Source organism: Anabas testudineus, chromosome 3 (assembly GCF_900324465.2).
Source record: "Anabas testudineus chromosome 3, fAnaTes1.2, whole genome shotgun sequence".
NCBI lineage: Eukaryota > Metazoa > Chordata > Actinopteri > Anabantiformes > Anabantidae > Anabas > Anabas testudineus.
The window spans coordinates 5,465,226-5,491,505 of record NC_046612.1 but is presented as its reverse complement, the minus strand read 5'-3'; the positions used below and the strand labels follow the sequence as shown (position 1 = coordinate 5,491,505).

The 26,280-nt window shown below is 41.2% G+C and overlaps 2 protein-coding genes across 3 annotated transcripts; one reads left to right on the top strand and one right to left on the bottom strand.

Moving 5' to 3' along the window:
* Positions 1-6,370: 6,370 nt before the first annotated feature.
* Positions 6,371-13,920, top strand: wt1b (WT1 transcription factor b). 2 transcript variants are annotated; one of them, XM_026379171.1, is made up of 9 exons: positions 6,371-7,028; positions 8,761-8,883; positions 9,606-9,705; positions 10,937-11,017; positions 11,647-11,752; positions 11,851-11,998; positions 12,199-12,288; positions 12,757-12,840; positions 12,989-13,920. In XM_026379171.1, exons 1-9 carry the CDS (start codon positions 6,611-6,613, stop codon positions 13,108-13,110), a joined length of 1,272 nt encoding a protein of 423 aa, XP_026234956.1. In that variant the 5' UTR covers positions 6,371-6,610; the 3' UTR covers positions 13,111-13,920. The 2 variants fall into 2 exon arrangements, with proteins under 2 accessions (XP_026234956.1, XP_026234955.1); XM_026379170.1 differs by having other exon boundaries at positions 12,757-12,849.
* Positions 13,921-18,847: 4,927 nt separating this feature from the next.
* On the bottom strand, positions 18,848-24,353 carry rcn1 (reticulocalbin 1, EF-hand calcium binding domain). Its single transcript, XM_026379158.2, has 6 exons — positions 23,778-24,353; positions 22,767-22,960; positions 22,495-22,673; positions 21,308-21,368; positions 20,968-21,167; positions 18,848-20,688 (listed from the first exon to the last, which is right to left on the bottom strand). Exons 1-6 carry the CDS (start codon positions 23,996-23,998, stop codon positions 20,581-20,583), a joined length of 963 nt encoding a protein of 320 aa, XP_026234943.1. The 5' UTR covers positions 23,999-24,353; the 3' UTR covers positions 18,848-20,580.
* Positions 24,354-26,280: the final 1,927 nt, after the last annotated feature.

The following is a 26,280-nucleotide window of genomic DNA, read 5'->3' as shown; positions in this document are numbered from 1 at the left end:
ATATCATATAATGACCAGCTTCATATCACACCAAAGACCACAGTAATCAATCAAAGTGAGTTTGCATTTGTGGTTGGTGTTGAACTATCTGAGGTTGTTATTCCCCCCTCTGCGTGGAATGTGTGTGCTCTGTTTCAACCTAATGGCAGCAACAGCAAAAAAAAAAAAAAAAAAAAAAAGCAAGAAAGGATGGAAGAAGAAAGCCACAGTCTTCCTGGAATTCTGACTTTCTCGTCTGGATAGATCGAGTCACTACAGCAGAACTGGGGCTTCTTAATGATGGAGTGGTCTCTTGTCATCAGAGAGTGTTTATGTTACACGCGCTCACAGGCTAGAAAGAGCAATAAGTGCTTAAAAGGAATGGTCAAACAGAAAATCACATTTGTTTCAACTGGGGATACCATTGCACAACATTTGGCTTGAAGCTATATATGCCAGATATCAGAAAAACTAATTAGAGCCATGTTAAGCTTCGTGGAACTTCTTCATCAGTGCTGATAAATATGATGCTGAAGACGGAAAACAGTATTAAACATTCACAATTTGAATTTCATTGCACAGACACAAGATTTTATATTGTAATTCTCCAAAAAAGTATAGCATTAAAACAATATGAGGATTGTTTTACTACTAAAGCTTAAGTACAGCTGTCTAAGATTGAGAAAGTTGCAGTATTGCGGTATTTCCCTAAAGTCAAGTGTCAGAGGTTGCAGTCACACTCTGTTCTCATTGTAGTAATTTGTACTTTTTCCCATCATCGTGCACAAACATCGGAGTCATCATGTAAACCTTTGGTCAGCTAGCCTCAGAAAGAGGCTCAAGGGTATGGCAACAGACAGTAACCGCTAGTGATATCTGAAATGTTTTCTGATGACTGCTTACGCCCTGACCACAGCTGCTAGGGTGTGACAACATGAAGAGGCTGTGGTTTACTGTAAAGAACTGATAATGGTCGGCCTTGATCCTGACACACAGACACCTGCTGGGATGAGCCATACAGTAGTTATTCAGCAAGTAAAGCAGTTAATAAATGTATACCATGTGTGTTTTAATGAATATTCAATATTCTAAAGAAGATATTCCTCAGATTGTATTAGAGATACATCAGGAATTTCTGTCTGTCGCCTCATTTTTAGAAAGGAATAGACCTTATTTCAATTACATATCGGGGGTACAGAAATATTGTGGGCACTCTGCCCACCAACAGTAAGACATTTAAACAGAAACAATAAGGTGCATGACATTAAATATAAAATCCAAAAACAAAAAACAGGAGTCCCACTAAATACTGACTGAAATAAGTTGTTAACAGTTAAAACGTGTGATTCATGCATCTAAAGTAAGTGGGAGATCTCAAGTACAGTAGCTCACTAGAAAAGAAGGATGCACTCATAAATGCTGATGATAGAACTGGATCAGTATTTTTATTATATTTTCATAAATATCATAAAAATATCTTTAAAATTTCCTTGAAATATCATAAAATTGTTATGTCTAGTTTTAATTTTGTTCAGACTTGACTTGAATGACTTACCTGCTGAGAGTTCACTCAACTAACTCCATTATTTTTTTTACATAAACTGAAGTAGCAGACTCAGCGTGCACTGTTTGAGAAACATCTCAGACCATTTGAAGAACCCATTCATGATGGAAACATTTTTATTTCTGAGAAATGTAATAAGAAAACAAATCTTCCTGCACCTATACATTTGACTAAACTCAGTCAATTTAATATCTTAGGTTCAGCTAAGTTTTACATCCTCAAAACTAACTTTTCAACCTAAGTTCAGTATTGAGCTATATGATTGACTTAACTTATTAATTTTAAATAAATCCCCTGTATTCCATTCTGCTTGCAGTGCACCAGGTTCGTATTAATTAGCTGAAAAAAGTTTTAAGCTAATACACAGTTTACCCCAGATTTAAAAATATAATTTCTTTGTTCTACCAGACCTGTTTTTCAAAGTTTACATTTTCAGAAGTAGCTCATTGGTTTATTGCTGGCTGCTACAGTTAATCATGTCATGAGACTTGTTGACAGTTCTTAAGCTAAATCTTAGATTTTTATTACATTAGTATTTTCTTCTGCCTCTGATGGAAGTACATCCAGCTTTGAATCCAAACAATTTGGTGACAGAGGAGAAAGGTGATCAACAACATGAAGGAGAACTGGTGTGTGAAACATCACTACACCAGTGTTGTGTCTGACACTTGAACCATGGAAATGCCTCCTCTCCCACGGATCTTTCTTCTCTGTTTCTTATCTCGGGCCTGATATGCGACACTTTGAAGAGAGCGGAGTTGAGATAGAGAGAAAATTAAAAACTGCCGATTGTTGTATTTTATGTGGGTGAAAGGAAAGAGGAGCAACGTAGGAAACGGAAGATAACTGTAGGTGCAATGTAAATGTTTCCAATCTGTACTTTGAATGTATAAAGCAATGAGTGATGATAAACTGTGTGTTCGGGTTTTAAAGTCACGCCATCACAAACACCAAATAGTGCCTTGAGAAAGTAGCAAACAAAGACAGAGGAATATTGTTCTGCCTGAGTTTTGTTTTAAAAAGTAACTATTTCTCAAAGGTCACACGCAGATAAAGAGGAAATGATAAAACTTTACAAAACATAGCTGTTATGTTATCAGTCGGTTTCCATGCCCGCAAACTGGGCCTTTTTATATGCCACTGTCAGCACATCAAAACAACACCTGTGGCACATGCAAGCTGTTTTTATCATGTCACAGGCATTTTAATACAGATTTATATTCAAATTATGAAATACTTTTTAAAAGGTCATGTCATTTTTAAAACACCTGTGTTCTTGGTTTAAGAGAAAGGAGTTTAATCATCTGTCTGTCTTCAGATGCAGTAGCATGAATACAGATTTTTATTAAAATGGAAAAAGTAATTTCATTTTCATGTGTCCTGCCAGGTCACATATCTGTGTAGTTTATCATGCGTCTCTCTGGCTGAATTAAACCCTTCTCAAATTCCATCTTACTCATCGTGCTGTAGAAAGTTTTCTGACACAGATTTTTTCTGCCTTGTGTATTTCTTGTTAAGGGTCAGAGGCAGTATTGACCATTTCCCTTTCTCTGCACACTGATGTTGTTTTAAACCCTGAGTTAACCAGAGATTGATCTGGTGTATAATGGGTGTATTTGGGGACTGCTATCCGTCATTGGGGCTGAAAGGGTTGTTTTCTCCCGGCCCCCGTCACCTTTTGATGAATCCTCACTAAAGACTCCACTGGGGAAGGCAGGGCTAGCATTTGCCTTGGCTCATAGACTCTGCAGTTTCTTTCTCACTCTTAGATTTTTGGCAAGTTACTTTTAATTGTGCCACAACCTTTTGTACATGTAGCACATTAGTTTAGTTTGTGTTTGTTTGTAGTGGGCGGACCACAGCAGGCTTTTCAAATAGTTTGGGGAGAAATTAATTTTCTCTGCTACTATTTTAAAAGTCAGCTACGTGGACATCCTCTGAATGTCTGCGAGTTCCTCGGGGATATGGGTATGCCTTTGCACTCGTTTACTTCCCAGAATAGAGTTAGTCAGAGAGCAATTTATCTTCTCCACAATGGTAAATCACCCATACAAAGCGGTGTTTAGTTTTTAAAAGCATTTGTAAGGTTATGACCACATAGTGATTGTCACTGGATATGCTTTTTCTGTAAGACTGTCATATGCTGTATTTCCTCGCTGGGAGAATAGTGGTGTTTTATTGTAGTCCCAGAGGAGTTCAAATACTAGCATGTTACTGCAAAAGCTTCTGTGTGCTAGAGGGCGATGTTCTGTAGGTTTCAGGTAGGGTTTGTCAGGTACGTTAAATAGGAATTCAAACAATGAATAGACCAAACTACAGTTGACGATTGGAGCAGTCAGATGTATCTTGTAGTCCAAAAACTACAAGATTGACATGCATTTCCCAGTGTTATTGTTAAGTAAATACTCCAATTTACTTCTGGATCCAAAACAGATTTATTGGTGAAAGGTTTTATAACCAGCAAAAAAGGCACTTTATTGGCCGTAATAAGCCGTAGACGATCACTGTGCTTTCAAATGAGGTATAACACTGTAGGTTTATAGAGTCAAGCACGAGGGACACAGAGGAAAATAGCAGAAAAGCATCAGGCTGGGTTGAGTTTGGACTCGAAACATGCTTATCGCATTCAGAATGAATTCTGTCGCCACACTTTTGGGCTCAGGTTGGGACAGAAATATGTGGCTCAATCCTGACTCTACTGTCTCCAACTATTTGTGTCACTTCATCACTAGTAGCCTGAATGTTCCCTATTCAGTCATATTGTAGTCCGTGCAGACACTTTGCGGTATCTGCAGCAAGAACTGCTTCAACTGAACTGAAAACAGGAAAGTAACCCAAACAGGAGTTAGGAGAGTTATGAAGGATACGTTTTGCAATAATGACTGACAAAACAAGTCAGTCAGTAATCTCTGTTAACTGCTATCTCAGCAGTTTGCCAGCTGATTTCGTCACTGTGCAGTGACTTTAGACTTCTCTTTCGTCTTTAGCATCCTTTTTTTTTTCCTTCTGCATATTTCTAATGGCATTCCCCTCACTGGTCCACCACATTTTTCTACATGCAATAATGGTTTACTGACATTCACTGGAACCCTAGACTTATATTCCAGATGACAGGAACTGGCTCACACTCCTCACCTCACAGCCTGGTCCCTGGTGTACAATCTCAAATTTGCAGTAGGTTATTAAATCCATCTTGCAATGAGCGTATAATATAAAGCTAATGAGATCAAGTCTGATACTAATTAATTGATAGATACATTTGATCATTGTCCAATGTAATTTGGTATAAATTGGAAACATGTCCAATTAATTAATCCGTTTAGTGTTTAAACGAGTCATTTGAAGTCACACGCACGAGGTGAAGTATTGAAGTTTTGGTATAATATGTGCAGGTTATGAAGGAAAAGGAAACTTTTATGGGGGTATGTGTGCAGGATTTCTGTCATGAAAGTGATTGGTCTTGCCAATTCTCATCCAGTGAATGCAGATTGATAAATAATAAATAATAAACAAAATGTGCACGGTGAGCTGACACAATGTTTAATGTTTAAAATCATGATATTAGAGTTTTATTATCTTATTTTAAAGTAATACGAACCGTGGCCTTGTTACAGGTCAAGTACAACTTAATGTTATGCTACACTGGATGTAGAACATTATATTTTTCCTGTGAGAACGCACTGTTGCTGTTTCAAGTTTTAAAGGAAAGGAGGAAACCGAGCGCTGATCTGACAAATACTATAATGTTAAAAGATCCACAGCAGCTGTCTTGAATTTATAGGCATATTCCAAGTTACTGCATTCCTGTGTAGTTCCACATCGAGTTAAGGTCAAAACCCCTATCTCTTAAGCGTTCATCTATGCATGCACACACACACACACACACAAACACACACACACACACACACACACACACACACACACACACACACACACTCCCCCTCTCCTCCTCTCCTCCTCTCCTCTACTAATAAATAATTATCCTTTTGTGTGATGTGGCTTTGCTCCAAGGCCATGCCGTTTATGTGAGTTGCTTTTAGCAAAACAGTACTGTTACCAACTCGGAAAATATCGGTGCACTCTGCATATTTTATCATTTATGCATTTTCTTTAGAAACAATTAATGAACCAATATGTTTTTTCACGAACTCTGACTCAGTCCAGTCTTGTCTTTCTTAAACTTGTCACTAAGAAAAATACCTCAAATATATTGAAATATAAACCTTTCGATGCGTAAACACCTTCCCTCGAGTGAAAGCTACAAACTTACTAAAACTGAGATATTTAACTGTTGATTGACTCACATATTTTTCACTTTGTCTTGGTGCCTCATCCAGTCAGTTACGTAATTTGAAAGTGGGATATGTTTCAGTTAACAGATGAGTCATAAGAGTCAGAAATGGTGATGAATGTCTCAGGTCAACAGTGTACAGATGATAAAACATCTCAGAATATTTCAAATAAATACAGTTATTATGTGTGCAAACATGAGCATGATGAGAACTTTATATACTGTTACTGACCACTACTCGTGTGCATTCTTCCATTTTTTAAATAGACAAATTAAACATCCATCCATACTGATGTCCCTTAAGCTAACAAGAACATCCAACATGAACAACAATTGAACTTGAAAATAGAAGAGCAACACCCGCTTATGCAAATGACTTAGTAAGAATCTATTCAGAAGTGCAGTCTGTGCACACTGGGGCAAGGCATGGGAGTCATCTTCTTCTCAGCCTACCTTGCTCCTCCCCCCTGTCCAAAGAGCTACACAGTATTTGAGCCTTCAGGAGGGTAAGGAAACCCAGACACTGTAGAGAAGGAGGAACAAGGCACTGACACCCTGAAGTTGCTGTGGTCATCATCTCAACAATGGCACTTCTAGTGTGTAGAGAGAACTGATGCTCCTGCAGAAGACTTAGCTCCATGATTGTTGTTTCCTCAAATATTGTTTTTGTGACATTTTTAGACCTTTATTATTGTGTGACTTTTTAATTTCCCAGCGGTGTCATCTACTGGAATACCATCCATCCTTCTTTTGGCTGTTTTCTACTGCCTTCACCAATGCTGACTGAAACGTGTGGAGCCATGTCGATGGGGTCAGATGTTCGAGATCTGACCCTCTTACCTCTGGCGCCTCCCGTGCCATCCTTACCAGGAGCTGGTGGCAGCTGTGGGATGTCTGTTGGTGGAGGCCAGTGGACCCAGCTGCTAGACCTCCACCCTGGCTCTTCCTACAGCTGCCTGCCCTCTCACCACTCCCTCATCAAGCAGGAGCCAGGTTGGGGGACGGCAGACTCCATAGAGGATCCTCACTGTGGACTCGGGGCCTTCACGGTGCACTTCTCAGGCCAGTTTACAGGCCCAGGCCCCTGTCAAGTCGGGGCCTTTGGAGAACCAACTACAGGTCAACCCAGAGTGTTTCCCAATGGGACATATCTGCCGAGCTGCATTGACAGTCCTCCTGTACCCAGGAGCGAGGGTAAGCCTGCTCACTGAGTTTAATGTTACGTAGGAGACGTGAAACATGATTCACACACCAGTCAGTGAAATGCAAGTCCTGCGCTTGTATGTGTTCATAATGTAAGCCCATGTTTAGGGGTTGTCAACAGTGTTGTGTCTGAGCAGGATGTTTTGTGCTGTACTGGGTCACTCTGTCCCATATCAGGAAGAAGTTTGACAGTTTTCTGTTAATGCTCTGGCAGAAAGCTCCAATAATTCTTTTCCGCTGAGGTTTTCAGCTCTTTTTAGCTAAAATGGTTTGATTTCCAGTCACTGGTAGAGTCAAAACAACTGTTAATCATTTCTTAAACTTGTTTCACATTATAGAAGAGTAGATGAATCCAAGCGTGTTATCAGATCTTTTTACACGTATACTATACGTTATTTTTCCATTTGTCAAAGGCAGTGCCTACAATTATTATTAGATTTCAAATCATAATACTATTGCATCCTTATCAAGTGCAGGTACTTTTTTAGCATTTATGTACAAAGTATTTTATGAACTTTACCAAGAATAAACCCGTAGAAAACCACCTAAAAAGGTATTGGTTTGATGCAGCGTTATCATCATTTCCATATAGCAGTTGAGTCATTTACTCCACTTAAAAGGAGCTTTTTTTAGGCTTACATATCACTGTTACTGACTTTTGATATTGCATATACACTAACGTAGCAGCAATTCAATGAATTAATGCAAATATTTTTTGCAAGTAACAATATATTTGAAAATTATAATAAAAAATACAGATATACTGTAGAAAACACATTTACTTTAGTGACGTGTTTTACTATCACGGTCAAAATACAGAAGTCGTACATGCTGAATCTTACTCAGAGCTCAAACTATATGTCTTTAAATATTAATTTCTAGAACAGCACAAAACAGAGGAGAGGGTTAAACTGCTATTTTTCTGGAAACTTAATCTAGAATCAAGTATAATTTCTTTCTGTCTCTGTTTGATGCCTCTACTTTTATTGTAAACACCCTTTAGTACTCTGTCTTTTGAGGCTTGTTACTTAGGGGTCAGAGGTTCAAACCTTCACTAACAATATGCAGTGAGTCTTGTTTTCCCAAAGGAAACTAGTTTTTGATGAAATGATAAAATAGTCGGCTTAGTGTTCTGTAGGGTTTAAGAGTCTGTGGGGTCATTTGTCTTTTTCAGCATCCCTCTCAGGTCTGACTGAGGATCCAGCAGAAAATCTGCTGCATGTTAAATAACTGTCGTACATGTGTTTCTCATGTATGTAGTGCAACATTTAACTTACTGTATTATCTATAATTTACTAAAGTAATGCACTGATAGAGGCCGTGTTTCTTGAAGTTCAATAACTGTAATTAGATTAGCATGCAGGCAATTCACTATTACTCATCCGTGTTTTTTTACTGAGCATAATTTACAGTAGATCATTTCAGTCTGTCTGTGGTGTGTTTGCCAAATTTTTTTTCCACCTGCCATAAATACTGCAACCACAAGGCCAAAGATAGATGGGGGGAAAAGAATATGTTACAAGGAAAGAGGATTTAGTAGTTTGATAGATGTCTCTTAGTGGTAACGCTGCCAGGCACTAAGAGCTGCTACCAAGGGGATTAAAATAACTGACCAGATACTGGAGACTAAGATTCAGAATGTTACAGTCATTCGTGAGGTCTAATCTAATGATTTGAGCAGACAAATAGGATTGTTTTAACTTTCCACTACTTCTCTCTTCAGGTTATGGAACAGTGGGTTTAGACAGCAACCCCAGTTACGGTCACACACCGACTCACCACACCCCTCAGCTCTCCAGCCTGTCCTTCAAACACGAGGACACACTGTCGCCGCCAAACAACATAGGTAACTGTCTGCATCCTGACATGTTTTCACTAAATTGGTTCGCAGACTGGAAGCCTGTCATGTCACAGCAAGGTTATATAAGTAACCCGTCATTTTTCATATCACAACAGAATCGCTATTATCCTTTTTCCATCATCTCCTTCCACCTCTGTCTGCACACAGCCACAAGCCCAGGCATATATAAACACCCTCTCCCTCTCGCTCTTTAAGCATACGTATGGTTAATGACTCTGGAAATGATAACTTGAGGAAACAGCTTTATGTGACTCTGCTGGAATGTCAAAAACTGTCTGGGGACCGATATACTATATGAACCTGAAAAGGGCCACTGTTTCTACTTGACCTGTTCGCTCTGTGAAAAAAAAAAAGCAGTTGTGTGTCTGTGTCTTTATGCCTGACATTACTAGATCATGGAAAAGGTGCAGCTCGACTTTGATAAAGCTGAAACTATTGGTTTATTAATAAGTTTGTTGATCAAAAGAAAAATCATTAGAAATGATTTTATTCATTTTAGTCATTTATTTAACAAAAAGAAAAACAGGAAGTTAATTGCTTCTAGCTTCTCAAATGTAAATATTTGTGTGTTTTCTTAGTTTTGTAAAATGAAATATGATCTATGATATGTTTATCTTGTGGTATTTAGCAAGTCATTTTTAAACGTCATCATCTGGGGATTAATGCAAACAGTAAGTGTTGATGAATTTTGGATTTTCTATGTCTAGTTGACCAGCAGTATCCAGCTCCTCCTCCCATGTTTGGTTGCCACAATCCTCCAGAATCCTGTCCAAACAGCCAAGCTCTGCTCCTGAGAAACTACAACAGGTAAAATCATCTGTCCCCGCTTGTGTTTATTGTTGCTATATTTGACTCCTGCTTCCTCGAATCCCCCTTTGCGGCTCAGAATTCCACTCATCTCCTAAGTTTTCAGACTCCTCATTCCTCAAATCATGTCAGATTCTTTCCACTAACGCCACATGCAGCTCACTCACTTTCTGCTAATTTTTAGAAGTGTGAACTCTCTCTGATCCTACTTGAAGCCCTGCGCCTGCCTCTGCATGGTCTGGATTGTGAATCCTAATTTGTTCTGAGGTTAAGTGCTGCCCACTGGTGCTCAGCAGGCCAAAACAAACACTGAGTGATCTACTGTTGATGTGTCTAACCTGAGGAAAAATGAGGAGAGAAGCAGCAGTTCAGTGAAAGTGAGAGTTTAGTGTGGGTTTGTTGACTAAGGCTGAGAATCTGCTTATGTTAACCTCTGAACGTGTTTCCAACTTGAAATGAAAACATCTGAAAGGGTAAATTAGGATGAAATTCTTTGAATGCCGCCCTGCAGTGTTGTTGGAGAAAAGGAACATGTGCAACCCAAATACTGGAACAGTAGTTGATAAGAAGAGGGAAGACTTCACTGTTGTTCGAACTCGAACTGGAAACCCTCAAACAAACACAGCACCATGCGCGCTCACTCACACTGTATATACATGTCAGATATCAGTGAGTCTTTCCACAGCTTTACATAGTTCTGAGCTGATTAGCGAGCCATCGCGAGCCTTCCCTCAAGGACTTCTCAGGGAATGCCGTCCAGAATTCCCCTAAAACTGTTTCCCACCTCTAATGATACTGAGGACAGAGTGATGTCATGGACTGGACCATGGTGTACTAGGCACAGAGGCACTCACCCCCGCAGAGTGCACAACCACATCTCCGAGCATGTGTGTTTTCTGTACTGTGTGTGTGTGTGTGTGTGTGCTCTAGTGTGATCTGCCAAGGTAAAGAATGGCTCAGAGCCCATGTTTTTTAATGAAGCCAGCGAGGAGTGTGCAGGGTGGACAGGATGTGTTAATAGCCAACCATTTGGAGTTCCCCTGAATGAAGCATCTTCATTATCCCTACAAGGAAGAGAAATGACAGGAAGAATGCTCTGTAACATGGTGTTTTCTCATTTCTGTCCTTCCCAAAGATAACTTCTTAATAAAAAAATAACTTATCTCTTATAACCTTGCTCCATAACATAACACAAAATGAAATGGCTACTGTCTGTGCTGTATGTTCTCAGTGATAACCTGTACCAAATGGCGTCTCAGCTGGAGTGTGTAACATGGAACCAAATGAACAGCCTGGCATCTTCAATGAAGAGGTGACTCTCTCTCTCTCTCTCTTTCTCTCTCTCTTGTTTTTAACTTAACACTGTATTATTGAGAGTGCTGACCGCTGTTTGTGGTGGTGAAGAGAAGGATTTGACCAGATGGCTGTTGGCCCACTGCCTAGTCAAAACAGGAATCAGTGCTGTCTTGTACTTAAACTGTATGCTGTAGAGACTGATTTAAGCATTTGTAAAGTAAGGACATTTTAATTGGTCCTCATTTGTTAAAAGGCTTAAAAATGTGTGTTAAATCTTGTGCACTTGCTATAACATTAAACATTCATGACTAAGTAATCAGTGAGCAAATGTAATGTCCCACAAAATCATTATTTAAGCATTTAATACTTAAAATTCAGCTCATCTACTGAGCTACTCGGACTGTGTATGTGCAGTTTGATGAAATTTTAAACACAGTGACATCACGTTTTCCTCCACCTGAAATAACAAAAGCTACTTTGACAGAAAATATCATGTCCATGTGGGATCCCATCACTATTTTCAGGCAGGAAGCTTCTTTCCTCCCTACAGTATCTATGAATGACCTACATCTGATACATCTAAGCTTTGCTTTGCTAAAACATGTCGGGTTTTAATTCATTTTAAAATTTGCCCCTGCCCAACAGCGGCCATACAACCAACTACGACAGTGACCCTGTAGCCCCGCCTCCACCCATGCTCGTCAGTGCACAGTACCACATACACACACACAGTGTCCTCAGAGGACTTCAGGTGAGTTCACTGCACAAACAAAAATGTACACACAGACACAAACACACACACAGAGATTGAAAATGAAGTCTGTCTCTTTCTTCTTCTCTTTCTTAAAGGATGTCAGAAGGGTACAGAGTATTGCTCATCCAGTGGTGAGGCCTTCAGAGGCCAATGAGAAGCGTCCATTTGTATGTGCTTATCCTGGCTGCAGCAAGAAGTACTTCAAACTTTCACATCTGCAGATGCACGGCCGCAAACACACAGGTGAGACCCCGATGGCTTCGCTTTATAAATTACAGTGACAACAAAGTTAAATGTAAAAATGATGTATTTCTGTGACCAGGTTTGAATGGGTGTAGCTGTGTGGTGTGTGCATGGTGAACTAGCACGAGACCTGCGATAGAATTTGCTAATTTTGTAATTTCTGTGGTGACGATGAGGATTTTTGGGGGTTTATTTTGCAGGAGAGAAGCCTTACCAGTGCGATTTCACAGACTGTGGCCGCAGATTCTCTCGCTCAGACCAGTTAAAGAGGCACCAGCGCAGACATACAGGTACACTGGTATCAAGCTATCTTACCTACAGAGACCATTTTATTTTTTTGAAAGGTATTTTTGAGGTAATCCTTTTTAAAGACTAGTTGCTATTTCCAATTGAGAATATTGCTCCTAGCAGCATAGAGAAGGCTATGAAGCAGGCTTTGGGATTTAAAATGAACAATCAAATCATTTTAGTGAGTTTAATGCAGTGAAGTAATACCACACTTTATGATGTAATTAGGATTATAAATGTTTGATAAATTCTTGTGATTCACTACACAAAGGGACCAGTTCATTAGTATCATTACTAATAATACGCATGAAAATGTGCTGAAACTGTAAAAACTCCCTACAGACCTTCAGGTTGTTATGCTCCCGGCAGTGATTGCTTCATCAAATCAAATAGTTCAACTTTTGACCCTCACTCCACCCTGTTTTTAATTTCTCTCTGTCACGGCTGCAACCACCCTCACCTCTGTGTAGGAGTGAAGCCCTTTCAGTGTGAGACGTGTCAGAGAACATTTTCACGGTCAGACCATCTTAAGACGCACACTCGGACTCATACAGGTAAAACAAGTGGGTATACCTTTATTTTCTTACCTCTCAATTTTTTTGTTAATCCGGTCCTTCCGACTTTAATTCACATTCACTCAGTTGAATTTATTCTAAAGCAACAATGTCCCCTGCTCCTCTTTGTTTGTCCCCTTCTTGTCAGGTGAGAAGCCCTTTACCTGCCGCTGGTCCAACTGTCAGAAGAAGTTTGCCCGCTCTGATGAGCTGGTGCGCCACCACAGCATGCACCAAAGGAACCTGACCAAGCTGCAGCCTGCCATCTGAGCAGCGAGAGGAGGAGGATGGTGATAAAGAAGAAGGTGACACTGTGTTGTGCCAGCTAGTAGACAAAGACACTTAGAGCCTGGGCCGTGGTTATGGTGCCTTGCCAGACTCGCTGAAGTGGTGAGCGTAGCTCAAACCTCCAGAAAGACTTGCAGATGCGCTACGAGATCTTCAAGATGATCCTCAACTAGTACTCGTTTTGGTTATTTGACTTTGAGAGGGTACAAAACCACAATTATTCTGAGCCAAGAGGATTTTTGTGTAAGATGAGGAAAATGTTGACACTATTTGGATATTTTTGTACACTTGCACTGGCTTTTGTTTTATTGTTAAAATTGTGTCACTTTGAAAATGTGCTGGACCGTGTAAACTGGATTTAGGAAATGGACCGTGTGCCATGATTTGTCCATTAAGTTTAACACAGAGAATTTTAGCTTTGGGGAATGTGGACGTCTTTATATTCTTACAGTACACATAAAACTCACCTAACTGCTCTGTATCTGTGTTTGCTTACCTTTTTTTAATTTCTGTGTCTATAAAATGTTGATTCACAGCCGTGTCGATGGTATATAAGTAATGTAATGTGTGCATGTGTGTGTGTGTGAGAATGAGGAGGTGATGGTGTTGTCAGTTTAAGGGGCCACCTATGAGTGGTGGGGATGAGAGGTGTGACAGACAGCAAAGCAGCACCCCACGTGACTTTGACAGGGTGCAGGTCTCACCCTCCTACATGTCCATCACACATCTTTATAACCAGGACCATCTGGACCCCAATAAATCTCATTAGAAAACACACATACCTCAGTGTCATCCTTCACCGGCTGCCCCCTTCTGCATGCTCGCACTCAAGTCTGTATTTTAAATAACAGCCTCTAGCGTAGAACAACACTTTCCATGAATGAGCCACATGATGGCAGTATTAGGCTTTTTAGTGCAGCAGATGGGACAAAAAGTGGGAGCGCTTGAACGAGTCTAAATCATAATACTACTTACAGCTTAGTTCACAGTTTAGTCTGTGTCGTGAACATACCAGTTCCACCCGAGACACCACAGATGTTGCATATGTTAAACATTTATCAAAGTAAAAGAGAGCATAACATTTTAACCAAGAAAAAGCTTCGCCTTCTGCCTCATGCTCTGTAAAATCCCCTCTTCCTGAAACTCAGCTCTATTCTCACACAATCATTCATCCAGCAAAACTGATCAGAAAACAAATGCTCTTACATCTTCATCTTCTCCACATGCACTTTACAATTGCCCATAAATGTGCTAATGTCATCAAAAATGAGAAACAGGCGTGTTCAAAATCTGCCCCGAACCATCAAATATAGATGATGTGGATGGATTTGTGTGTCAGCTCCTTTGCAAGTCTGTAAGAGATGGGATGATTCAGCTACAGCAGCTATGTTAATAAAATATGACTTGGTGTAGGCACAAACAGTGGTTACACAGCTCTTTGGGTTAATTGTATCACCAACCTGCAAAAGCGATGTAAACACGCACATGCAAGCATTATATATTTAGCGGATGGTTCCCAACAAGAAACCACAGTAGACTGTTTACTAATGCCACTGACTCACACACGTACAGCACTGTATGTGCAAACACATCACGTCTGTTTCATTTCCACTGCAGCAGACCTTGACACCAAACTAACAGAGAGATTAAAATGCCGCTCTCCCATTTCAGAGTCACAGACGGCTCATTTGAAGTGGTGATTCAAGTTGTTTTCCAATCCACATAATGGCTGCGAGGTAGTATCTCTGTGATGTTCGGCTTTTTTTTTCTGCTTCTTAATCCAATGCACTTTGATTAAGAAGTGCTGCTCTTTGTTCTCTCCCTGCAGGGGCCCCAGGAAGCAGAGGAAGATCAGAGGGACAGAGGAGCTGAACATTTTACTCACTCCAGTTCACTCTTAACTGGAGACTGACAAAGCTGTGTAGAGTGTGAGGAGCATTTGCACTGAACATCTTTAATCATTCATTCCATCATTATTACACACATTCAAATGCACGTTGCACTTATCCTTATATTGAGCTACCTGATTGACATTTCCCACTCAAAATGATGAAGAAATCTTGATTCTTGACTCTTGAAGATTGGAAATAGTGGGGAGGGGATATAATATCTGATAACCCAACAAACGTCTGTGCTCATTCCCATTGTGCCAAACTTTACCACCCATCTAAATTAATGAACACACATATACGCACACACACACTCTTGCATGCACACAAGCCACCAGATGCCCCCTCAGCTGTACTGCTGGCTGTTTGCCTTTAAGGGGTGTTAGCGTGGGTAATCTCAGGTGACGTACACCTGGTAATGCATAGCCTGAGACATCTGTAGGACAGCAGGCCTGCTAGCTTCACAGTCTCCATAACCGTGTGCACCGTGCAATAGGTTTCTTTTTGAATGCAAGTGTGATACAACATCACTGTCACACATCAGGCCTCATATGCAGGTTTTAACCTTTGCTTTTTTCATGCTTTAGAGTTATATTAAATGAACAGTTAGTTGGTCTAATAAGGTGTAATATCACTTTTTAACATGTCATAGTCCCAGCTACATCCAACATCAGCATACAGCTCCTGCTGCAATTCTTTCGACGAAAAAAAGACGTTGTTTAGCCTCGGGGAGCTGGAAAGGTCAATGCACATGTAGTGCACAGAGGCCTCTATGAGCCCCATGGGATTGTTAACAAGGTCGAGGCCCAAGGGACGAAACTGAACGGGGTCACAAGGAGGCCCACATTTTCTCTCTCGCTGCAGTATAATGCTGCACCAACAGGAGGCGCTACAAGGGTCTGCTCCTATGTTAAGTGAAGCATGTTGTTACTTGTATTCCCAGACAGCAACCACCCCTCCCCTTGGGCTAGCTCTCTTGTGCAGAGCTGCTGCTCCACTGTCTGGGGGGCCTAGGGGTTCTTGGGGGCATTCCCTGTGGTATAGCAGGGAGCCTAAGGGGCTCCGGTGTGTAGGAGCTTTGGGAATGCAGAGGCCTTGGGGGCCTGGAGCTCAGATGGGGCCTAGAGGGTAAACTTTCTCACTCAGGGAGCAGAGATGGAGCAGATACAGGAATACAGTGAGGGGAAAACACCTTGAGAGGAGTCTGTCAGATATGCAGGCAGCAGCCGGGAAAGATCCCATGAGGGTACACAGGCACAGAAACACAAACACACATGAATATACTCTAACCCAAAACCAATATGTGGGCCATCAAATAGAGACAGATAGAGCTGTTTGAGTATTCCCTCCTGTCCTCAACCACCGTGTCTTTCATCTTCTGCTCTTTCTCCCTCCTGCTGTCTTCTCTATTCCGCTGGAAGATATCAACTCCTAACAGGATTAGATGTGTCTCTATCATGTGAGATACAAGATCACAAACCTTCTCCAGGCCCGTGGGGAACGGTGGGGTGAGAGAATGAAACAAGGCCTTGTCTCCCCTTTCCACCCCTTCATCCCAAAGGTATCCAGATGCAGGGACACGGGGAAAGAGGACCCGAGAAAGGAGGGAGACAAATGTTGACAAATGGAGCGAGAGAGGCGTTTTGTCCAAAGATATGAGTCTCGATGGGATAGCACAGCCTCCACCCTCACTTTATGAACTCTAAAACAACTCTTCATATACGTATATATCATATAATATATGCAGTGACATGTCAGAAAGAGTGGTAAGTAAAGAGGGAGAAGCAGTCGTGTAAAAACTGTTTGTAGCTGATTTAAAGTCACCCTGACTTCAGTCCAAAGCCCATTACTCCAAAAACAGTTCTAGTTACCAACTCACTAGGTTTATGGATCTTAAATTGAAATAGATTGCTCTTTAAACCCTTCTCTCTAATTGTCTAGTCATTATTGGCTTGTTCTCTATCTACCCCGGATTGATAGGTGCATAAAAAGGCACGATGATGGACGAGCTCAGGTTCAGTATTTAAAAATGCACAAGATTTCCACTTGTTCCATCTTGTGACCACTAGGAGGACTAGTGTCCTGTAGCGACCCAGAGAGGGGGGGCACCACTTTCTCTGAGATATGAAAGATTGATGGATTCCTTCAAGCTTCATTGTCCAGAAGTAGAAACATGCACTGAATTAGCCTACATTCATGTGACATGCACACACAACAACTCTACAGGAATAAATAAAATCTCTGGTGGAAAAATCCTGAATACACCAAGAAGTGATCACCTTTAAACTGACCAGAAAGAGCAAGTGAGAGTGAGGATTAAATCATTATTATATGTATGTTGATTCATTAAAACTGTATCTAAATAGCTGAAATCTGTATGAAATATACAATTCATGTGACTACAGAATGTAAAGTCCTCGCTTTAGGTTGGTAAATTGCAGAGGGAATTACCTCAGAGTACTCACAGGTAAATACATCGTGCATCATCTGTGCACACACTGGCTGTGATTTCTTTGGTTTGAATGTCCTCATTGAAAACACAGTTTGTGTGCAATTGTGTAGTTGACTGATTAGAACTGAATAAATAAAACCACTGAAATAGTGAGAATTACTAGAGGTACTACTAATTATAACAAAAATAATATAAATGGTGTTAATACTGTAAATGTTCCTTCAGTTAATGTATCTCACTCACTCACTACAGTTTCAGCATCACAACTATAATTTGATCTTCAACGAGAAGGGAAAAATAAAGAATATCCCATATATATAAAATGTTTTGTCTTAACAGCTCAATAATGAACAGAGGTTGCACTCTTTATGTTAGTGTGCATGATATTATGTAATGGGCAGAAAGCCTGTTATGAAAGCGTCAGCACAGTATGGGTCAGATGTCCCAAAGATCATTACAAACAACACCGTGGGCTACAAATCCCTAGGCTGGAAGGAAGGAACAAACACAGGAGATAAAAGACAAAGATGAGGGAACAGAAAAATTCAGAGGAAAAATAAAAATAGGGCACAGTGATGAGTGGAGAGTCAGAGAGCAGCAGAGGAGCTGAGCAGGGACTTCCAGCACTGTACAGTGTGTTATGCAGGCGGTTTAACTGTAGCAGTCATTTTGGGTTTGCTGCAGTTAATTGCTGATACGGAAATGGCATCTTGTTGTTGGTGAACAAGACTAAGTGAAAATAATGCTGGATGGGGGTGAGGGCTCAAGGTTGTACACATTAATATGCTACTGTTTATGACCCTCCTCTCCCACTGTCTCCACCCTGTTCTCACCCGGACGGCTCATTATTGTCAGTGGAGATAGGTTGATCTACGCAGACACTCATATGAGAACCGTCTGAAGGCATTACTGTACACACACTCCCCCAGTGTGAATGATTAGGAACCTATCATAAACAGGAGGGGCAGGCTGTTAAACATGGCCGCAAGGCAGGCTTGACACATAGAGTACACGAGCCCCATCTTGCACAGACAGACACACATTTGGTTCTTTTACATCTCTGAGCACCACTGATACTCCTCCACCTTCACTCACATGTTGGCCCAGACACCCAGATGCACCCTGACACATGACAAACCTCATATGGGATCTGGACGAAGTACATTGAGCTACTTACTGTTTTTAGGCCTTCCAATTATTCAAATGTATGAAGCGAGATTGACCTCACAGTCTTTAGCAAGGCAACAGAGCAATAATTAGATTACCTAATGGGCTTTATCCAGACTAAAAATAACTAAAAACTTCAAATGTCACACACACACACAACACCTCCACTTTGTTCCTCAGAGCTGGAGCGTTTTGTCAGACAAACAAAGAATTAATTTCAAAAGAGATTTTTATTCTTCGATGATGCTGTACAAGTGGAGCCATGCCAGAAGGTGCTAACCTGTTTCTGCTAATCTTGAAATGAAATGATGATGTTATTGTCACGTTGCCCTGTTACAAAGTTGTGCAAACCTTGAAAATGTCAAGGTAAATTAGAATTATCAAGCATGGCGATTTGAAAAATAGCTTTGCAAACATTTCTGCCTCTGCAGTCACGGTCTCAGAGGGTTTGAAGAAGATCCTACATTATAACAGAGTAAAACAGCCCACACATACATCGCACTGTCCCTTGTTCCTAATGAGCTTTATCGCATTGGTCCCGCTTGACTTGTCTTGCTAACTGGCACACATATATCCATATGTTCCACATGAGCAAGCAGAGGGGACAGGCTGGGTGGCAGAGCTGCTTTCTCAGTTACATCTAAGAGTTTTACTGCAACAGCCAGCAGCCACAGCAAGTCAGTTTAACTCCATCTCTGCTGTGTGTGAGTGTGTGTGTGTGTGTGTGTGTGTGTGTGTGTGTGTGTGTGTGTGTGTGTGTTCAAAGTGAAATTAGTCTGGAGAAGTGTTAACGGCTTTCACTTTCTCCTGATGTTCAGTGAGCCAAAAGGCTGAACTCAGACTTGAGCACTTGAATGGTCCAAACCTGAAATACCGTAGCTATCTGAACCTGAGAAAAGAAAAGTAGGACACCGCTTGATACAATAACACCAATATTGTAGCTGCTTTTTAAAATGATCCACAGGTACATGTAGATTATTACTGATACCTGTTAAGAATTCTGAAATTGTGATATAACTCGACGTTGCATTCAAGACCGTGCTTTACCTGCACCGTAAAGAGCTATTAGACATACAGGTCCTCAATATGGATGTTTTCATGGCCAGATAACTGGTCAAACTACAGTACAGACTACTGTATCTAATGAGCAACACAATGAATGAAAGGCAGCAAAACAATTAGTACATTTGATACAGAACTCATCAGATGTATTAAACCTAATGTACAATATATGTTCAAAATCAATTAACTTTAACAGTTTGTTCACAGGCTACACTAAAACCAAAACCGTGCAAAAATCATGCTGTTGAACATCAGTTAGTAAACAGCTCTTAAAGAAATAACTAATAAAAATATCATTAAAACAACTGACTAGTAAAAACAAAACAAACAAACAAACAAAAAAACACTAAAAGAAACAACATGCGTCTCCAATTTCAAAAATCTATTTGAACACTGTATTCCTGTCAGTCCTAAAGTTCAGAGGTTATTTGATAAATAAATAAAATCAGCAGAGAAGTTCTGAGCTGAGGTTTCACATTAACATCGCAAGTTTTTCTGTATCTGACAATTCACGTAAAGCTCAGCGTAGATTTATAAAAGACTATCTCTAGGCAGATCTCTGAGGCAGCAGAGCCGCCGACGCGGCTGGAAGGCACCATCGATGAAAACTAAGTCCACTGGGTCCTTGCTTTGCTCCTGAATGTCAGAAACAGAAGCATCAGTACAAACACTGGGATGGATTCTTAGCGTTAGTTGTGGGACCGACCCCCATCTCTCTTCTTGCTTTGTATTTACACTGGTGGTGTAAAACTCAACACACTGACAGCTGTCCCACTACTATGAGGAAAAGGTGGAGTGGTGTTAGGAGGAGCTGTTAAAGAGTCTCTGATTCTCTCTTTGAAGACAAAGTTCATCGGCCCTCAGTGCACGCACGCTGGAAGCTCAGAGCTCGTCATGGTTCCTGGTGAGATCCTCTCCGTAGTTGGTGGCCTGACTTCCCACGAACATGTTCCAGTTCTCCAGGATCTCGTCTTTGGTCAACATTTGATCCTGAGAAGTAAACACACCAGGTGAATGCTGCTGGAATAAAGCTCAGCACATAAAAAATTTTAAAAAGGCAGAGACAGTTTTCCTCAACATAAATGGGAAGCAGGGCGGCACAGGAGGAGGTTAATGTTAAAATCATCTATAGCTAAAACTGAGATGAAGGAAAAGAAACTGACACCATAATGGCAGCTATGTAGATGAGAGTAGGTCTGAACAGGCTAAACCTCCTTCTGAATCTAATCCCTGACAGGAAGGATGAAGCTACGATGAAGACTATAGTACCTTGTCCTGGTCAGATTCATAAACCAGATGTCTGGCTTCAGCCTGGGCATGGTCGTAGTCTTGGGGCATAATCCAGTGGCGGATTTCATCCTGGTCCATCTTTCCATCTTTATTCAAGTCTCTGAAGTCAGAGAATTGTTCCCTCTCAGTCTTGACCCAGTCTGGCTCCGGACCCCCGTCCTCATGAGCAAACATGTCGGCTGAAACAACAAAGAGCCATGACAATTACACTTTGAAGTTTAAATTTGCAGGTAAACGCTGGATTATACATTAAATGAAGCAGCTCTCCACAACAACTTCCCCCATGTGATCAATAAAGCATTTCAACTTTAAAACTCACCAATATACTCGTCTTCATCGACATGCCCGTCACCATTCTTGTCAATGTCCTCCAACGTTTCCTACATTTAGAACATTTGAAAGACGTCACTGAAGAGAACTCGCAAACACGTTCCTTTTTCTCTCTCATGTCTTGGATTTAACGGTGTGTGAATTTGACTAAATGGTTAATTAAAGACTGATCTTTAGTTAACAACGTACAACAATTGCAATGCATCTGGACATGACAGATTCAGGGAGCATTCAAATCACTGTATGAATCTGTTCCTGCACCCATTCCTGAATAAGTAGATCATACAGAATATTTTACGGGATGCAGAAAAAGTAACATAACTTTTAAGCATGGCAAATACAAACCACTTGAACAAATACTGAAAACAGAGAGTTGTAACAGAAGAAGCTATCAGCAGATGAACAGACATCAACATTTAAACAGAGCACACCATTATGTGGCTAAACGTGTAGGTGTAATAGTTGGCGCTCACTGAGATGAGCTCATGTTCTTGTCTAAACCTGCACTACAAGCTCCATTAGCTGAACCACAATCACATCCTTTCTAAAGTGTCATCTCTTAGAAACATTCACAGGTTGTGAGGGGGAAAAAAAGGACTCTTATTAGCTTCAACCAGAATCACCAGAATCGGCGAAGATGCCACTGGCTGAGCTGTTCTTTGGTGACATCATAAAAACGAGTCTTTTAAATAATTAACTCTGTCAAATGGGTAGTACAACTTTTATGAACACGGCAGCGTAGTGCATCACTGCTAACATTTGCCATGCAACTGTTCCACAAAGCCAAATTTATATTTAAAGATTGAGTCTTAAATGGGACAGTCGGTCCATCCCACTGGACCTGTTCCAAAAAATATAGAAACTCAATCATTTCCAGGCAGAGTTAAAATTTCATTACGGAGTTTTCCAAATGTAGCACATTCATCCAAGTAGTGTCCCACCATCAGATTAAATAGACGGAACAAGAACTCAAATCTGTTCCTGTAATTAAATAATATTTCTTCAGAGGGAAGACAAGTAATAAAACTTTCACTTGAAGGAAGTGTAGTTTATCAGGACAAATCTAAACGCCTGCAGTTAGTGTCCTCATCGCCCAGAGGAAACTCAAACAAACCAGTCTTACTACGCTACCATGTTTTAATCATAGGAATATACCATGTGGTTACATGAACTCACCAAAACCACAGTGTCCTTCATGCGATCAAACTCCTCAGGGTGGAGGAAGGCTGTGAATTCCTCCCGGTCTGCCGCCTCATCCCCGTTCAGATCAGCTGTTTTGAACCTTCTCTCATCCCGAGGAAGCATCTTCTTGAAGCTGAACTGGTCTGTGGCATCCTCAAACTCCTCTGGGTTGGCTAAGAGGGGGAATTAAAATCAGGTTAGTGTCACATGTTTGAACCCTGTGTTATACTTTAATAGTGTGGTTATAAAACTGGATGAATTCCTACCCAGGTAATATCCATATGTGGCTTGCTTGTACTCATCCCATGAAATCTTATTGTCTTTGTTCAGGTCATAATCCGTCCACACCTTGGCCACGTTCTCGTACACATAGCGCTTCTGCACACGTTTGATCCAAGCCTTGAGCTCGTCTGTGGTGATGTAGCCGTCCTCGTTGCTGTCTATTCGGTCCACAATTTTACTGGGAGGGAAGTGGAACAGAGAGAAAGCTGCTGTCAGAAACATTAAGTGGATTATGAATGGCAAGAAATGGATATGGAGACTGAACAGGCCCCAAATGTCAAGATTATGGGAATGATGAGCTGTGGATACTGGCAGGTAGAAGAAATTAAAAACTAAATATGTGGAGCTATGGCACCATTTACTAGAGAGGGACGTGGCTTCAGGGATACTCCAGTAGGAGGAGCAGACAAACCCATTTCAGTGAAAAACGCAGTGTAGCTGTGGTGTATTCTTAGACCTGGGTTGCCACGTTGTGATGTTACAGGGGTCCTCCCACTCTCACCGCCACAGGAAAGCGTTTTCGTTGGGCTGATGTGTGTTACACGGTGCCAACTTGTCATCCAAGTGCTGACGAGGAACGGAGAGGCGCACAAACAGAACCACGTAGCACATGAAGTGTCTGCACTGACGTCTGTGACAGAAGCACTATATGAAGTCTGTCTACTGCCACGCTGCTTTACTCAAACTCCACCAACCTGAAACTCTGAAGATCTATAATTAAGATTTCTGGAGAGCAATTAACTCTCTAGGAGCGGCGGCATAATAACGCACCGTTTCACTGCAGACTGTTGGCTTGTTCATCTTTCTCGGGCACTTGTGCCTGTGTTGTTAAAGTTTAATGCACATGTCCTGAACAGTTCAACGCGTCAGATTGGAGAGAAGTGATTGTGCGTGATTTACAAAACCACACCTTCAAGGCAGCAATAAGACTGAAACAGTGACCCGCACATTTCAAAATCGGCTCATGCGTCAGAGTAATGATGATGTTTCCTTACCCGAGCCTGTCCTTGCTCTCCTCGGGGGTGAGCTGGTCAAATGTTTTGGCCTCCTCTTTGCCGAGAAAGGCCTCATGGTCGTACTGGAAGCTCTTATTGTCTTCGTGAGCTTGGCGGTTCTGCTCTGGATCACGAATAACTCTCTCTTTTCTCAACGTGGGCTTCCCGTGCGCCACGACAGTGCACAAAAGCACGGCGCACACGAAGCTGAAGACGTCCATCAGTCGGGGAACAAGCTGGGTTCTCTGAGGCCAGAACAGCTCTTTCTAAACAGGCCTACGCCGACGCTACGATGCACAAGAAGTGAGCGGCTGTGGCACCACTGCTGCACCGATACGCACCGAGCTTTGTTTGTGTCTCCAGCAGCGCTGAGCTACAGTGTTGCAGCATCCAACAACCAGTCTTACAAACACCAGCAGAGGCTGCACACACATTCATTGAGAACACCTACACTAATCACTCAAAATCGGTTTTGGGCAATCCTGTCCCTTTTCCCGAGGAAGGGATGCAACCAAACCGGGATTTCCTGCCGCCTTACGTACAGCCACTCACCGTGTCCGTTTCAGACAGAGCCCAGCCTCGTCCACCCAGAGGATCCACGCCATTGGTGCAGCGGGTGTCGGTAACAGGAGAGGGACTGAGGCGCCACGTTGCAAGATGACGCGCAAACTCAAAGTGTGGAGCCAGGACGGCTCAGCGTGAAACCATGAGGACTAAAGTGGAAATACGGGTCGTGAGAACTTGTCACAGAGCTGCTTCAGCACCACGATCCGGTTTCCAACTGCACCTACACTCACCCACCACGAGTGTGTGTGTGTGTGTGTGTGTGTGAAACATACAGGTATGTGCATGTGTAGGAGTCCCAGTTAGTTCAGTCAGAAACAATGTGCTGAAAACACAACAGGACAAATCCTCAGTGTTTAGTTCCATGACAGAAATCACTGAATGATTTAGTGAGTTAATCAGAGGCTCAATGGGAGATTGAAGGAAGACTGAGGGTTTGTATTCTGGCCTTTTACTGCTGAACACACAGTGGTCTGTAGTTTTTGTTTGACCACTAATGTGTTTGGACCTTTTCCTTATTCCAGATTTACTTTACCTATTATCTTTCTTCAGCTTTTGGCATTGTGATGCATTTTGAAGCAGAATCAGCAAATTTATTGAAGTAAAGTGTCCTTTAATCTTCAAATGTCACTTAAAATAACAGTCAACACTTTTTTCTTGCCTTAATGATTCATGTTGGCCTTTATCAGATCCTCTCTAATTCACCTTCAGTCCTTGTTTTGCAGTCTGAGTTAAACTAATTTCTTAATTTGATGAACACAAACTGCTAATGTATTTTTCTAATATATTGTTCAGCGTCTGAAAACAACAAAACAGGGACTGTGGATTTTGTCCCCCTTCACTTCCATTAAAGGTTTATTAAAGGCCGGTAATAATTCTGTAAACCACATGTGCACCGGTCCGTTTAAAAACTGCAGTCGTTTCCTTTTAGTGGATGTGACCAGTCCACTTTGGATTCACTGCAGTTGGTTTAGTCAGTATCACTGTGACTTTCAGTTATATTTATTCAACAATGCTTATGGTGCTTTAAGTTATTTTAAAGCTGCTTTTTGTAACTTTGCTAGAACATTTTTAGTAGAATAAAACTTTGGAACTTGTGGAGAGAGTTTGTCAGACTAAAGTTTTTTTTTTTGTGAGAGTGTGAAGGAGTTCCAGTTTAGTTAATGTTTTGAGAAAGACGGAGAGGAGGGTTTGCACGGGTTGGGGGTGCGATCATATTTACATGAAGAAGACCAGAAGAGTCACATTACTCAGATGCATCTCAACATGCTGTAATAAGGAAGAGCAGACTACGTACCCTGGAAACAACTTGCTGACACTGCCATGCCCAATTCTCCGTCGTGGGCAGGACAAACATGTAGTTTGCCATTCATCATTAGCATAATAAGCCAGCACATGGCACTTTGCTGTTTTGCATAAATAGTACACTCCAGTTTATGATTATAAAGGCGGCCTGGGGCTAAGTAGCCTCTTTATTCAATTAATGAATAGTTAATGTATTTAAATTAGCCCTGCCTGGTCAATTTGAATCAGTGTGTTGTGCAGACATGAACAAATACAAATGTGTTTTTTCAGTGAGATACATGCTAAAAATATAAGTATAAACCAGTGTAAACCTCTTAAAATGTATGTTACACATAAAATACTTGTTAATATTAAACATACTTCAAAACCTTTAACTGCCAGAAACTGGATTTTGTGTTAATCTTCAGATGTGTTTCTAATCTCACCCGGATGTTTTATTATGATTATTTCTTTTAAGATGTACAGTCATGGCCACTATATGGGTTATTCTCAAATAATAGTAGCACGGCTGAATAACCACAGCAATGAACATGTTGGAAATACAACGTAGATTGGAATAGTGGCTTTCAACATGAATATTTCACTGAGGAGTCGAGAGGGGAGGGGGCTGCAGCTACAGGGATGTTCAGTTAAC

Bases quoted from the DNA above. Each gene is read 5' to 3' on its own strand.
- rcn1 (XM_026379158.2), bottom strand. From the start codon at position 23,998: ATGGACGTCTTCAGCTTCGTGTGCGCCGTGCTTTTGTGCACTGTCGTG. The intron at 22,674-22,766 runs GTAGGAATTCAT...TCCCCCTCTTAG, and splicing joins CACATATGGATATTACCTGG to CCAACCCAGAGGAGTTTGAG. The intron at 20,689-20,967 runs GTACTATAGTCT...TTTACTTCTCAG, and splicing joins ATGAATCTGACCAGGACAAG to GATCAAATGTTGACCAAAGA.
- wt1b (XM_026379170.1), top strand. From the start codon at position 6,611: ATGCTGACTGAAACGTGTGGAGCCATGTCGATGGGGTCAGATGTTCGA. The intron at 12,289-12,756 runs GTACACTGGTAT...ACCTCTGTGTAG, and splicing joins GCACCAGCGCAGACATACAG to GAGTGAAGCCCTTTCAGTGT. The intron at 12,850-12,988 runs GTGGGTATACCT...CCTTCTTGTCAG, and splicing joins GACTCATACAGGTAAAACAA to GTGAGAAGCCCTTTACCTGC.